At 42.3% G+C, this 15,914-nt stretch overlaps 1 protein-coding gene across 8 annotated transcripts in view; it reads left to right on the top strand.

Moving 5' to 3' along the window:
• TNS1 (tensin 1) overlaps positions 1-15,914 on the top strand; it is a 564,007-nt gene that overhangs the window by 437,101 nt on the left and 110,992 nt on the right. For all 8 annotated transcript variants that reach the window (XM_083153686.1, XM_083153691.1, XM_083153689.1 and 5 more), the window contains 5 exons: positions 1,091-1,262; positions 1,413-1,463; positions 7,558-7,680; positions 9,607-9,671; positions 13,486-13,569. In XM_083153686.1, the coding sequence (XP_083009812.1) occupies positions 1,091-1,262; positions 1,413-1,463; positions 7,558-7,680; positions 9,607-9,671; positions 13,486-13,569 (495 nt within the window). The remainder of the gene's footprint in view (positions 1-1,090; positions 1,263-1,412; positions 1,464-7,557; positions 7,681-9,606; positions 9,672-13,485; positions 13,570-15,914) is intronic.

The raw sequence follows: 15,914 nt of genomic DNA, 5'->3' as shown, positions 1-15,914 counted from the left end.
ATACATTATCACATACTCCTCACATGCTCTCCTTCGGCACAGTTTTTGCATTAACTGACTAGTGGAGGGAGATTGAGGGGAGGAGCCAGTGCACCCACACTGAAAGTTTTTTTTATGTGCCTGTCTCTCCTGCGGAGGTCTCAATCCCCATAGTAGTGAAGCCCAGTATCCCATATGGACTACGAGAAAAGGATTTACCGGTAGGTACCCAAAATCCTATTTTTTCAGCTCCAGGATGTCTTAGGTAGTCTGTATAGGGGTATTTAATAATGGTATGTCGCAAAACATACAAAGGTGAGATAACTGTGTCCTGACACTGGCAGTCCATCACCAAGCGCCATCAGATCATGGCATTATCCAGTGTTTCACATTCCAGGGCTTGGTAAATCCGGCAGCACAGCAACCCCAAAGAAACTATGGGGTCTTTAGTTGTGAATTAAAATTAAGGGATTGAGTCAGATATTGGAGATATCTGCTGCAGTCCCTCCATAGTACATTACCGGATCCTTTAGATTTGTAGGTACCACTTGAAAATGTATTCTTTTCGGGGGAATATCCTAAAATTTTTTAATGATAAATAGGCTCAGTTAAAATAAAAACAAGTGGACAGCGTTTGCCCAGCCTCCTAATACTCAGGGTGAGGCTGCTTGCATACCTCTCTCCATGTGACAGTGTAACCCAGCATCAAAATATCCTGAGAAACGACAGGACTCTGGAGCAGGAAGCCCATTTAGATGCACAGTACATGTTATTCACATACTGTGTCACGCTATTGCTTGTTTTGGAAGAACGGGGAGCATATATGTTATTGTGGGGTTTTAGAAAGAGTATACACATTAACATGAAAGATAATATAATTTCAAAAAGAGTTGATTGAATATGGGGTTTCTTCAGAGGTGGACTGCAGCAGGGCCCCAGAGGACTAAAAGGGCCCACTGCTGCCACCCACTGCTTCATGGCATATTGTGGACTTGGGTTGGAGTAACCTGGGCCAGCTACTCACAAGTTCTTCCACTAGGTGTCTTAATGGAGAACAGCACAGAAATTGGCATACTCTGATTCTTAGTGGATTACATGTCTTTCCATTTAGGAGTTTCAGTTTGATTCACGTCATGGAGGACAGCTGTGAGTTGGATCTCACCTACATCACAGAACGGATCATTTCCGTCACATTCTCTGCGGGAACAGAAGAGCCTAACTTCTGCCGGAACCTCAAGGAGGTGGCGCATATGCTAAAGTCCAAACATGGGGACAATTACTTGGTAAGTCTCAACATTTTTCTCCAAATATTCCTAACATGACAATCGATCTGTATTTTTAAGTACAACTAAATAACTTTGTTTTGATACAGTTTAGGAGGAATATTATGTGTTTTATATATCTAGTTATCTATTCTCTGCTTACTATTTTAGATCTTCAATTTGTCTGAGCGAAGACATGATATCAGTAAACTTCATTCCAAGGTGAGATATAAAGTTTGTGTTACCTATACCCCCATGTTGATAAGGTCATGTTGTGTTGGAATGAGGACTGACAAAGACCTTGTTGGATCAGTGTGCCGTGTGTTAGATGCTGTTGTGGGATAAAATGAAGGCTCATGGCGCCTGAGTTGGGTTAAAGTGCAGGCTGGCAGGTACCATGTTGGAGTAGAGGTCAGATGGGCATAGATCTTTTAGGTTTGAGAGCAGATTGGCAGAGGACAGGTTGGGTTATACGGAAAGCTGGCAAAGACTATTTTGGATAGGAGAATATGAACGGTTATCATTTTTTATTGAGGCAGCCTGGTGTAGGCCGAGTTCTGTTAAGGGGAAAGTTGGTGTAGCCTAGGTGGGGTTAAAAGGGCAGGTTGGTGTAGGTCAAATGGAGATAGAGAGGGTAGGTTGTGAAATTTGTATGGGGTTAGAGGGGATTCTGGGGGAAGCTATTTGGTGATAGAAGGGAAACTGGCCTACGTCAGTCCTGGCTGGTGGTAGACGGAAAACTGACAATTGCAGGTGGAGTTAGAATGAAGGACGGTGAGGGTTTTGTTATGTGCATTGGATAGCTTTGACTTGTGGTTCTCTCTCATCTGAATGTATAGTGATATAAGTGAGTACACATGGAAGGATACTGAAGGCTGTGCACTCTGGTTATTAGAAGACTATATTGAGATGTATAGATGCTGGGGGATCTCTGCCGGAAATGTGACCTGGAGTTTTTACTCAGCTCTGACGTAAAAGGGAGGAAGGATTTCTATTAACGGTGATTAGAATGCACCTAATTAAGAGGTTATTCTGTTTCCTGTGCAGAACTGGAACAAATTACCGTATCTTTAAGAGGTAGTTTCATCTGCAGCCCATCTGTGTAATTGAGACTACGAGAGGGAAAATTAATAGTTAACAGAAAAGCTGTACAATAAATCTGGCATGTACACAGTGGGAGATGGGATAGGGTGGGGGTAAAGATGAGCAGTATAGAAAAAGGAATAAAAGATACACTACTGTGAATGCAAAGCATATTATATATAAAATCCGGTTTTATTTTAAAAGGATATTGTTTCCTCAATAATCTAAAGTGTACAGTATACTTTATAGACAATCATCTAATGAAACAATCCAATGCTATAATCATAAACTTTAAAACTGAGATGAACTTAACACCTGAATTGCGTGATTATTCCTGGGACCTGTCAGTCGTGCCTGATTGGCGATTGGTACAAAGTTAATAGGATCAAAGTAATAATGCCCCAGTTTGTGGATGGCAATAGAGTATTTTCCCTAGATAGGGCTAAATGGTGCAGTATGCAGAGTGGGATTAGTGTCACTCACCCTCTTCCTTTTGCTTGATCCTGTTGCTGCCCGTTAGCGGGGCTCCTTGGTGTGGATTGTGATAGTGGTGGGTCCATTTACCAGAATGCTGGCTGGCGGGGGGTACCCAGAGTCTCTGTTGGTGTTGCCTGTGCGATGTCTACGAGAAAAGCAGGGTACTACAAGATGTCTTTAAAAAGCAGCACATTGTTCCTTTGTTTTCATATAGTAAAATAAAAAATATTAAAAGTAACAATAAACAAAAGAGAATCTGCAGTTCAAGTGGAATGTAAACTTACAAATCACAGTGATACATATGTATACTAATGTTACTTCTCCACTGGAGGAATCAATACAGCAAAACTCTCGGGGAGTGAGACGCACACATGTCCTCTGTATGAATTATTTCTGACTGGCATTCCATTGTTGCATTGAATAATGAGTGTGAATTCCACAAGCATATGTGTGTATATACACATATATATATATATATATATATTTATATAGGAACAGAGGTGCGGCACTCAGGTGTAGTAACTTCAAAAACGACAGTACATTGCCGAATGGGCCACAGAAATCCCCTCATACTCCCCGGAGGCAATCGTGAGGTCATTCCAACTTAATCTGAAACTGATCTCGGCAAGTACAAGAAATGACATATAAGATGCTCCATAGAGCATACTTGACACCTAAAAGAAGACATGCCATGGGTCTTTCAACAGACTCTAAGTGCCCTAAATGTCTTACAGATAATGCTGGCCTCATGCATTGCTTCTGGGAATGTCAACCCGTCCAGAAATTCTGGAGAGACCTCTGCTCTTATGGCACAACAAAATTAAATATCTCTTTCCAATGCACCATCCCTTGGGCACTCTTTGGCTGTCTAGCTGATCAACCCCAAATTCCCAAATATACCAAGAAGCTGGTGATGATCCTGTCCGCGGTGGGCAGGAAAGCCATACTGCAGCAGTGGATTCACACTGCCGCCCCCACCGTCGATATGGCCACGACACGGCTTTTATTTTTATTCACCATGGATTGGCTAGAAACCTCCCTTCATAAAGAAAAACTTACATCTTCTCTCTTCCGATGCTGGGAAAAATTTATACAGACCCTACCCCCTCAAACTAAAACAGCAATACGTAACTGTTTTCACCGCACCACGTGGTACTCTCACCAGCTACTGGCCAATAGCGACCCCATTCTCCTCTGACCAACCCTAACTCCTTTCCCTATATCTGGCTCAACCTATGCTAGTGGCCTCTCTGTGGATGGACCGATGGCCTCCGGATACTGAAAGAAGGTGATGCGTTGCTTTTGTTCTCTGTTAATTTGTTTTGTATAGTTTGGTTAACTATCGTCCATATATGTTAGAATTAATAGTAAAATAAAATGTTACATTTCTATGCTATTACATCAGAACACATCAACATCCCTTGGTAGACAGGGCACTTTCTCACAAGAATATGCTGTGCAATCTACATCCCAGAGATGTCGTGCTGATATAACATCTTGTCTATGAGTAATTTTTCTACCACAAGGATCAACCAAGGAGACTCACAGAGACTATTTAACTTCATTGTACTTTATTAGTGCTTGACATGCACAGGACTATATGCTGTCAAGATATCATAGTCATTATAGCATCACTAATTGTTGTCCCAATTTTCATCTTCACTTTTCTTGTTGTATTGTGTTTTATACGCTAACCCTCAATAAAAACATTTTGGAAAAAAACGACAGTACAGTGTAATATTTTCAACGTTTCAGTGCTCCTTTAAATGGCACTATCGTCAGCCACCCTGACTATAGTGCCAATAAAGGAGCACTGAAACATTGAAAATATGACACTGTACTGTCGTTTTTGAAGTTACCACACCTGAGTGCCGCACCTCTGTTCCTGCATACTTTGCTTTTCCAAAGCCACAAGATACCTGTTGTCAAGCACACACGCACACACATGCACACAAACACACACGAATGAAAGTGCACAAGTCCTTAAAAGTCTGGTATAAGAACTTAAAGTCCCAAAGTGGTCGTAGTCAGCACTAAAGTCTGTTAATTAGACCACCAGCTCCCTCTCGATACACCTGGATTCACAGGTAAAGGTTTCCTAGAAGAAGAAACAGGGGCGCTCCATAGTGCTTTATCAACAATAGAACATATTTTATTAAAAATGGTTTCCACAACAGTAAAAGCAATGGGTCACATACCCTTTAAAGCGGTTAGCACAACTGCAGTGAATATCAGCATAAACCATTGTAGACCTCATAGGTACACGGAGCAGTGATCACTCCTTCAGCAAAGACAACACTAGGCCACACCCCTTACGTGTTTCGTCATCAAGGACTTCATCAAGGACTTCATCAGAGGGCTCTCTGACGAAGTCCTTGATGACGAAACGTGTAAGGGGTGTGGCCCAGCGTTGTCTTTGCTGAAGGAGTGATCATTGCTCTATGTACTGATGAGGTCTACAGTGGTTTATGCTGATATTCACTGCGGTTGTGATAACCGCTTTTATGGGTACGTGACCCATTGCTTTTACTGTTGTGGAAACCATTTTCGAATAAAATATGTTTTATTGTTGATAACGCACTATGGAGCGCTCCTCTTTCTTCTTCTAGAAAACCTTTACCTGTGAATCCAGGTGTATCGAGAGGGAGCTGGTGGTCTAATTAACAGACCTTAGTGCTGACTACGACCACTTTGGGACTTTAAGTTCTTCTGTTTCTTATGTTTCTTCTTCTAGGAAAAAAATAAATAAATTTTATATATATATATATATATCCAGAATGAAGCAGCGCTCCTCCTCTATAGATAGATAGATCTATCTATATATAGATATATCTATATATAGATATAGAAAAGGTTCTTCATTTTTATAGCATTCTACGTTTCGGTTTGATCCCAAACCGAAACATAGATGGCTATAAAAATAAAGAACCTTTTCTATATTCACCTAATCCTTGAGTGCCGCTTCATCTATTCTACTCTACAAATTTGCAGCAGATGGCACCAGGCGAGTAAACCTTTTGAAAGCGTGAGTGCCAGATATACACTTCATCTGTGTATATATATATATATATATATACACACAGATGAATATATATATATATATATTCTATCTATATAAACACATTGGTATGTGTATATTTAGGATAAAACAAGGGGTGCCTAGCCAAACATAATGTGCTACAGAATGTACACAGGTAAATACATGGCAGTGGAATATTTAGCATACCAGAGCTTTTGTGTAATGCTGACAAATGTGCTAGTTTTGGTGGATTTTATATTGTGTTCTGCAAAGAGTGTTCTGCATACCTTAAAAAATCTTATATAATAATGTAATACAGTTACAAATGTCAGGTAAACAATGGCTAATAATTGTACCAGAAGCAGGAATTTTCCTGATCAGTAAAAGAGATTCTATCCACTTATATAGGGCCTGATTCAGACCTGTTCACTAGACTGCGAACAGATCAGCGCCACCCTAAAAATCCATCTTAATATTGTTAAAACAAGATATTATCAAGGAAGCTGTAGGCTTCAGATAATATCCTTTGGCCAGAGATTATAAATAAGAGAGAAAGAGGAAACCGTTATATATATAGATTCATGTGAGTCGTATTCAATTTATATATTGCGCCTAATCTCCCATTTGAAACGATGGGAGATCGCAGGATAATATTCAATTGATGTTTATTTCAATGATGGTCAGGTTCAGCCGCGCATATCGGCTAAATTCGACCAAACTAATTTTCCCTCAGTGTAAAGTACCGTGTGTGAGTTAAATGGTTGACTTTTCACACATTTCAGCTTGCCACTGCCAGGTGGTAGAAAGTGAAAAGCCGACATCGGCTTCTTCATTTTGTTGTTTATTATAATAAATATTGTTGGTGACCTTTATTTGCATGCTTTTGTAGATGTTTGCTGAAGGGTTGCTTTTGTTTATGATTCATTTCATTTTGATAAAGTTCGGTTTTGCCAATGCAAATTCACAGCAATATTGCACTTAATAGTCTAGAACCATTTGCAGGCATCTCTCTGGTCTTGCTTACAAAGTCAAGGTTGCAGGTGCACAATTCAAAATCCCAATTTATTAATAATAAACATTGCACTAAAATGTTGAAATTTTAGCGAGGTTCTTTGCTTAGTTATGGCCATAAGTAACGGCTCCATTAGTCTGTTTATTATTAATAAATTGGGAGTTTGAATTGTGCCCCTGCAACCTTGACTTTGTATGCAGTACTACTTAAAGGTCTCCGCATGGTCGTACCTCTCAATTGGTGTGCACCCCAGGACCCCACCCCTGTTTTCCCTCTGGTCTTACCTTATGACGTTGACATTAACAGACCCCCAGGATATTGTAAAGTACTGTAGTAATAATAATTTAACATTGTCATTTTTCCTTTCCTTTTTAATTTAATTGCAATATCCCTGGCCTTTTATACTGTGGTCAGAATCCGATTGTAGAGTAAAACTTAATTTATTTGAGAAGGTATATAGTGTACATATGTTCTGTCCTCAATAGTTACACCTTATAGTGTATGCATGTGTGTGCCTGTATGCGTGTATATGCAGTCTTTGTGTGTGTGTGTGTGTGTGTGTGTGTGTGTATGCATGTATGTATGTGTGTGTATATGTGTGTGTGTATATGTATGTATATATATATATATATATGTGTATGTGTATGTATGTATATACACTTATATATACTTTGCCTGAGACATTTCTCCAATGCACATTGACAGATCCTGGTCTATCTTCTCAGGTGCTGGATTTTGGGTGGCCAGACCTTCATGCTCCGGCACTGGAAAGAGTTTGCAGTATCTGTAAAGCAATGGACACTTGGCTGAATGCAGACCCTCACAATGTTGTTGTCATTCATAATAAAGTAAGTGGTAACTACACATAATTCACCAAACACACCAAGACAGCACATTATGGCCTCTCAAAGTATTCTGATACCACCACCTGAGGACATGGTCCATTATTACAGCATTGTACAATTAATACACATAGGTCCTTATTCTGGTTTATTCGCAAAGGCAAATTCCTTCTCAAATGGACAAAACATGTGCAGATGTTGGGGGGGGGGGGCAGATGTAACATGTGCAGAGAGAATTGGATTTGGGTGGAATTTTCTTCAAAGTGCATATTATATTATATTCAAAGTGCATATTATAAGTGCATACTATATTGCAGTGTAGAAATAAAGCAGTCAGTATTTTCCCTGCACAGAAACAAAATAACACCCATACAGGTATCTAGCTCTCTTTGCACATGTTACATCTACCCCACCTGCAGTGCACATGGTTTTGTCAATTTGAGAAGGAATTTGCATTTACGAGTGAACCAGAATAATGGCGATAGTAACAGTGTAAGCAGAGGTCATAAGTACAATAACATGTAAAATTACATGAAAAAACAGGCAAGGTATGAGTGTAGGAGAACTCCCTGTATTTTGCGGGGCACAGTGTTAAGTTGTAAGGTGGGGAATGCAGGTTGGCATTCAATGAGCAAGGGGGAAATACAGGGCCTTATTCTGGTCTGGAGCCGAATATGCGGCCCGGACCGTGCGTCCTAAACCCTGCCTTCCGTACGGATCGCTCACTCCGTCCGAATGCGGTAAGCCGCTGACCGCACGGAGCACGAGTGGATTTCTCATGTATACACCTCCTCCATCTCTGGGAACCTCCCCCATCATTCGATGGTCGCATACCATCAAATGCAGGACCGAGCGGTCAGGCAACTCCCGCGAGCTCAGACCACTCGGGCATTTCTCAGTGCAAAAGCAGGGATCTGGGCGGGCAGCTGAAATCCGGCAATGTCATATGTCCGCCCCCTACACGTGCGTCATGGCCGCATTACCATACGTACGCCCAGCGTTTTCATGGGAACGCCCATGAAATGCGGGGCGTATGCATATGTTAATGAGGCCAAACAGCCCTTCATGCCCCTCTCCTCCCCTTGTTCGTAGTGTAAACAATTCATGTGGAATTTGGACATATGTCCCTTTCGCACATGCGCAGATATGCCTCTGCACATGCGCAGACACAAAACATCGGCGGAACGAACGCACGCGGACATATCCGCACCAACCAGAATAAGGGCCACAGTGTCAGAGTCTCTGAATGGGACTTGAAAACAACAATAAAGAAACACAGGTGTCATGGTTTGTTGTAAAGGGAGATCAAGAGGATAAGAGCATACATACTAAAGGAAGGGGTGGGTGGACAGTTGGAGGTTGTATTGTGAAGAACAGCAGGCCACAGGAGCAGAAATAAGATTCTGGAAGAGAGCTGGTAGGGTTTAAAGTGTGTATGTTTGAAACTGGTAGAAAGTCCCTCTTTGGAAGCAGTGAATTACAGAGGACGACAGGAGCTGGAGACAAATTGGAGGCAGGCATAAGAAGATGTAACCAGGGCGGAGGCAAAGCATTGATAAGTGACAGGAAGCGTGGACACATATTCATTTGGAGAGGGAGGAATGAATTAAGGCGCTATATGTGTGGAACCAGTGAATCCGTGTGTGAGAGAAGGGTTGTGCACGTCCAGGGTAAATTGAAGTGCGCATGGGCAAGATCAGGGGGGATAGAGAGGAGGAGTTTACAGTAGTTAAGGTGGGAGTCCACTACTCCACTCTTTTCACTGCTTAATGATGTACTGTACTTCAACCCCCTACAAAAACAATTTGGTGTTTCACTCTGGAACATGACCTGCATGTAATTTTTTTTTTTGTTTGTCCATGAAATGAATATCTTTATTTTTAAAGTTCTCAATTTGTGACAGAATTGTCTAAAATATTTTTTGTGTTTCAGGGGAACCGAGGTCGAACCGGTGTGGTTATTGCAGCATACATGCATTACAGCAATATATCTGCCAGGTACACCAGAGAGATTCATTTCTAGGGGTATATGGGGTGTCACAGAGCTAATGGTTCTACAAGTCTGTCCATGCACTTTTCTGTCTGTTTCATATATAGACCACTATACTGTAGCAACATATTTAAGAAGAAGATTTAGTATTTTTACCTGTTGTGCCAGGAAAGTGTAATGGGTGCTTTGTAGGTCTAGGTGCTTTCTGCATTATCCTCACTTATATATAAATGTAATATGGAACATTGCGTTTGGCCCTCATTCTGATTCATTTGCGAATTTGCAACAGGGACAGATGTTTACACACTACGTATGCACATGTGCAGCGCTTCTGTGCAGCCGCCTTCCTTCGCACAGGGGGGAGTTTCCTGGGAGTACCCACAAATACAATAGCTGGGCGACGTCCGCAACCCGCCCTATTCTTGGACCCGGACACCGCAAGTCTAAATCAGTCCAGACTGACCTAGATTTGCGAACAGGGTAAAAATCATTTGATGGTCAGCGACCATCGAATGATTTCTGCCCCGTACGCTACCCTGCAAATGGATGTATATGCAAAGTGGATTTTGCGGCTTAACGAGTCAATCAGAATCACCCCCTTTGTGTGGACACCGTAAAGAAGAGAAAACACTTGTGTAATGATGTTGGAGACCCAATTGTTAATATGTCTGATTATGGCTTTAAAGCTGTTTCTAAATAATATGAAGGCCATCATTTGTACAGTGCGAATGAGGATTTACATATTGGGATATAGTACATGGGAGATAGTTATCCATTTCCTCAATCTGGACATCCCAGTAAATGCAATGAAATATTAAACTGTGCAATGCTCTGTGACATCACCAAGGGATAGGATCATTTGGGGTTTTGCAGTAAAAGGACCTAGACCCTAGCTATCAGTCAGTACCCAATGAGATTCTCGTAATGGCAGTACTCTAGAGGAAATGTGAGGGCATCTGACTACTGAAGCATGGCTGAAACTGGTTCCTCCAACAGAACAGAACAACTACATCAGCAGTCCTACAACTGAAAGATGACAGAGAAGGGAATAAAGCTTTTGGAATGACAAAACTCAAGCATAGACCTCAACCCCTTTGTAAGGCTGTGGTGTTACCATAAGGCAGTACTCCCATATGAATATGTAAAACATCATTATATGTATGTGTGTGTGGGAGAGGGGGGTTATGTTTTCCATGAGTCATTATATACTAGTAAGCCCGCTTAAAGCAAAAGCTTCTAAAGCTAGTCTGTTACCTTCTGTGTTTGTGCATGTGTGAGAAAAAGGGGTGCTGGACAGTTTCCCAACAGTCGGGATCCCGACAGTCAAAACCCCGACACTCGGAGGCCGTAGTGAGCCCCCATGCCCGCAGTGTGGTGAGTGCACACTCGCCACAAGGGGCTTTGTTGTGCTCGCCATGCTGCCTGAGTCCGGCCAGTCGTGCACACTCCAGAGAGTCATGAGTTCGGCCCCCAGATGAGACGTGCTGCATGTCTCATCCATCGGCTCTCATTACAATTGCTTGTTCGACCGCTTCACGACCTACATACGATCAGGGTTGTATGCAGGTTGTCCTGATGTATGACCAGCATTAGCCACATCCTGTATCTTTTTCTTATTTTTTGGGTGCACTAGATTATAATACTGTATTCCGCTGTCCACCACTTTGCAATCTCTAATAAAATGGTACTGGGTATTAGCAGAAGGAGAGTTCAGAGTGGATAATTATCTGTATCTATTGCTATTGTAAGGGATTGCAAACTAATACATTTGTTAAAGTTTATATTTATACATATATACATACAGTGTGTATATATATATATATATATATATATATATATATATATATATATATATATATATATATATATATATATATATATAGTCAAACAAAAAACACGTCACTCCGGGTCTAGTGAAATAACACAAGGTTTACTGCGTACTGTCTACGCCGTTTCGGGCTGGGCCCGTCTTCAGGACATTTGCAGTATTACATACATAAGTGAAATATATACCTTACCGGCTATTCAGGTCCATCCCCGCCACCCGACGCTCACCGTCCGTGTCCCGCTGCTGCTTCCGGTCAGATGGCCGGAAGTGACATGGTGCCGGCTCTGGGAGCCGTCAGGAGTAGGGGCAGCTCTGTGGGCATAACAATAACAAATCAAAATTGTGCAAAAACGAGGACTCGCTGTTAAGCGAGTGAAAGTGACATCAAAAGTGCATGAAACAGTGATAAGCGATGGCAAGTTTGATTAAAATACATACATAAATAAAAACAACAGTAAACGACACATAATGCGTCGTTATGCTAATGACTACTAAAGTGCTAGAATGCTCAATTAAAAAGCCACTAGATGGCAGTGTGCACCACTAATGCGGTATCCTTCCCTCAGTTATTCAAACGAAGGGGGGCATACTCGGTGTCCCTAATATCTTGTTAAAGTGCTAGTGCTTGTGACAAGATTTGAAAAAAAAAATTTTCTTACAAAAATATTTTGTTATTGATTATTTTTAATTGTTTCTAAACGTGACTATTAGTGGTGTGTTCTTCCTATAAACCGTGCTCAATGCTGTCTCTCCTCTATTTTACTTTATTTTACTTAAGACCTCCTGCTGTATCATTCTACGCCTGTCCCAATAGTTAGATTTTGTTCAAAGGAAACAATTAAAATTGATTGCCTCATTTAATCCCCCGGGGTTGACAGTATTTAAGGTGTATATCCATCGGCTCTCCAATCGGAGTAACTGTCTGTCCCTGTCTCCTCCCCGTGGGCATATGGGTACATGGTCAATGATGAGGTAGCGTAGCTGTGCCATGCTGTGTTGGGCCTGTGCATAGTGTCTGGCCACCGCCTGGTCACTATGTCCCACCAGTAACGCAGCCCTAATGGCCATTCTGTGTTGGGCCATGCGTTCCTTGAACTGTCTTGCTGTCTTGCCCACGTAGTTTAGCCCACATGGACAAGACAGCAAATAGACCACATATTTGGAACTACATGTGAGGGCATGTTTTATTTTGTACTCCTTCCCTGTGAGGGGATGTTTGAAGTTGTTGCCCGTCAACATGTAATTACAAGTTGCACATCCTGTGCATTTATAACAGCCAGCCTTCCTGCTTAGAAAGTGCTGAGTGCTAGGTTTGGGGATCCTACTTAAGTCGGTTTTGACCACCAGGTCCTGTATGTTGGGGCCTCTCTTGTAACTGGGCATTAACCTGGTTTGGTGCAAACTTTTCAGATATGGATCTGTGCTGATCATGGGCCACAACATCTTTACATTGGCTACTATGTCGGTTGTTTGTGTGGAGTATTGGGTCACCCACGTCAGCATATTGGCTTTGTCATCACTGGGTTCTATACTGGGACTCAGCAGTTCTTCTCGTGTTTTTGTGCACGCCCTGTCTCTGGCTTTGGACAGCTCTCTAAGAGGGTAACCCCTCTGTAAGAATTTGTCTGATATCTCCTTTAATTGTTGGTCCCGCACCTGTATGTTGTTATTGATGCGGCATACTCGTAAGTACTGTGAGTATGGGAGGCCAGACTTGGTGTGTATAGGGTGAAATATATATATAATTCTGGAAAATGATCGCACTCCCATCTAAGAATAACCAACCACTGGGGTGGCATCCAGAACAGCTCCAGATTGAATCTCTCTTATCATTGTATCTGAATATATGAATATATATATATGACATGTTGCAAGCTTTACATTGAGAGATCTTGATTCATAGTTTACTGTATAAAAAGAATATAAATGTTGTCATTATTCTGTGCGTCCTGTGAGAGATGTCGGTCTGTAACCTGCCTCACCTTCTCCCACAGTGCAGATCAGGCTCTGGACAGATTCGCCATGAGGAGATTTTATGAAGATAAAGTTCTCCCAGTTGGACAACCATCCCAAAAGAGGTCAGTGCTGCTCCGCTGATACAGTACATCAGTGATTTTCAACCTTTTTACCTGGCGGCACACTAAATAAGATTTTAAAATTGCCAAGGCACACCATGAGATCCCAACAGGGCAAAACACATTGGCCCCCACAGGAAAAAAACAAACCTATTGCCCCCATATAAAAAACAATCACACTGGTCCCCACAGGTAACACAAATAAAATACATTGGCCCTTTAAATGAAAAGAAGAGACCAGTAAATAACACTTGAACTGGTGGTGGCTTTAAACTAGTTTGGGCATCTATAGATCTGGGGGCACACTTGAGAACAGCTCAAGGCACACTAGTGTGCCACGGCACAGTGGCTGAAAAACACTGCAGTACATTGTGTGACAGAAACACGGACATCTTTATATGCCTAACCAAACAATACAATATTACATTGCTAATAACAGACTTAGGGCGGATGTTCTATGATGGATCCCTCACACAGCACCGCGGTAAGAAGCCCATAGGCTTCTGTGATTCCCTCCGCAGCGCTGACACTGCAGAGGGGAGTTTGAGAATACAGAAATGCGGTAAAACCCCCGATAACGGGGGTTTTACCACATTTCTGGTTTAGAGCATCTCGGGCGATATGCAACTTGCTGCTGGGATTTCCCGCAGCTAATGAATTAGCCGGGGGTTATCTAATTATCTAATTAGACCCCATAACACAGCACTTAGGGCCTGATTCGCTGCCGCAAGGTGGAGGAGTCATTAGATAATTGCTCACTAGCCAATGATTTTGCCACTGTTCATAAAGAAAAGTCAGCCTGGACTGACATTTCTAGCATATGCTTACCAGCGAATTTGGGGGGGGGGGAGAGAGTCATGTCATGTGACAATAGCCGTCCGCCCCAAGCAGGCACGGGCAGGGGTAAGCCCAGTGTTTCTATGCCCATGCACGTAAAATGCTGGGCGTTCCCCTGCTTCTGCCCCATTCCCATCTTATTCCCGCCCTTCGCTCTGGGTGTTTGCACATGCGCATATTCATGCAGGCTCAAACCCCAAACATCGGCCAGGGTAGTAGTGAATTCGGCCCGCGCTGAGGGTTTAAATCCCCCCCTTATTGCTTTAAGCACCCAAAGCATATTCCCCAATGAGCAGCCCATGGATAAGTGGTCACACATGGGTCCGAGAAGTTATCCCGGATCCCATGTGTTAGGGCCTGAAAATGTGCACCCTAAAGAAAGTGTCTAATTGGATAAAACTAATTGGATATACCCATAATGACCATCAGTCACATCTGGAGTTATCAGTGCATTTTCTTTGTAAAGACATGTCAGGGCTAATTGGAATGCATATAAACATAACCACAAGAGCACATTATGGGCAGTATTCGATGAGAAAGTTCTCCGTGCATGGAGAGCGTTTTATTTCGCTCTCCATGCACTCTCCGTGTTTTAGCGGAGATTCTCCCTGTTCCGGAGCCTCCTGCTCCCACTATTCAATGTATTTAAGACTCGCCGCCACTCGCGGCGAGTCTTAACCTCTGCAGCGGACGAGCGTCCGCGGCAGGGAGCTTTCAGGGAGCCGGGGGACGGAAGCAGCCAGAGAGATTAAAGTCTCCCTGGCTGCTCCAGAGGAATGTGGAGGGGAGGTGGGCTCCCCTGGACCCAGGCAGCACAGGCTGCCCCCCCCCTATAGCCAGCGGGTGACCCAGTATTCACTGCACCCGATCGTGCATATTAACGATCGGGTGCAGTGAATATATGAATATCTAATGAGCGGCTCGAGCGCTCCGGCCCCCTGCTGGCTGCACTGTGTAAAAAAAAAAAAAAATTTAAAAAAATATTTTTTTTTAAATTAAATATATATTCATGTGCTATAAGCACATGAATAAAAATAACATGCCCCTTCACAGAAAAAAAAAACTGATTTTTTTACACCAAAATAATAAAAAAAAACCTTTTAGTTTAAAAGTTCACATTCCAGCTCCTCATCAAAAGATGGAGAATTGCTACACGGAGAGACACGGCGAAAATCACTTAGAAAGACGGAGAATATTTCACATTGAATAGGGTTGCTCGCTTTTGGAGAGCAAAATGCTCCGTCCAAGGCGAACAAAGCACAAATTCTCCATAAAACACTGAGATTTTTTCTCATTGAATACTGCCCTATGTGTTCAGAAAGCCTTTAACATTTGCTGTCAATGATTATTACACTATGAAGTAAAATTAATAAATGGAGGGATGCTTCATTGTCTAGCACAAGCTTAGGCAACTTGTTACTATTTTGTTGTCTCATAGAACTACTAGTCCCAGCATGACCTCTTAGGTTTCGTGCTGAGCTTTAGGCGAGCTATGACTGCTGGCAGTGCCG

The sequence above is a fragment of the Crinia signifera genome, chromosome 7 (genome assembly GCF_055691185.1).
Source record: "Crinia signifera chromosome 7, ASM5569118v1, whole genome shotgun sequence".
NCBI classification, from domain to species: Eukaryota; Metazoa; Chordata; class Amphibia; order Anura; family Myobatrachidae; genus Crinia; species Crinia signifera.
The sequence above is the reverse complement of the archived record's forward strand: the minus strand, read 5'-3'. Positions and strand labels throughout refer to the sequence as shown.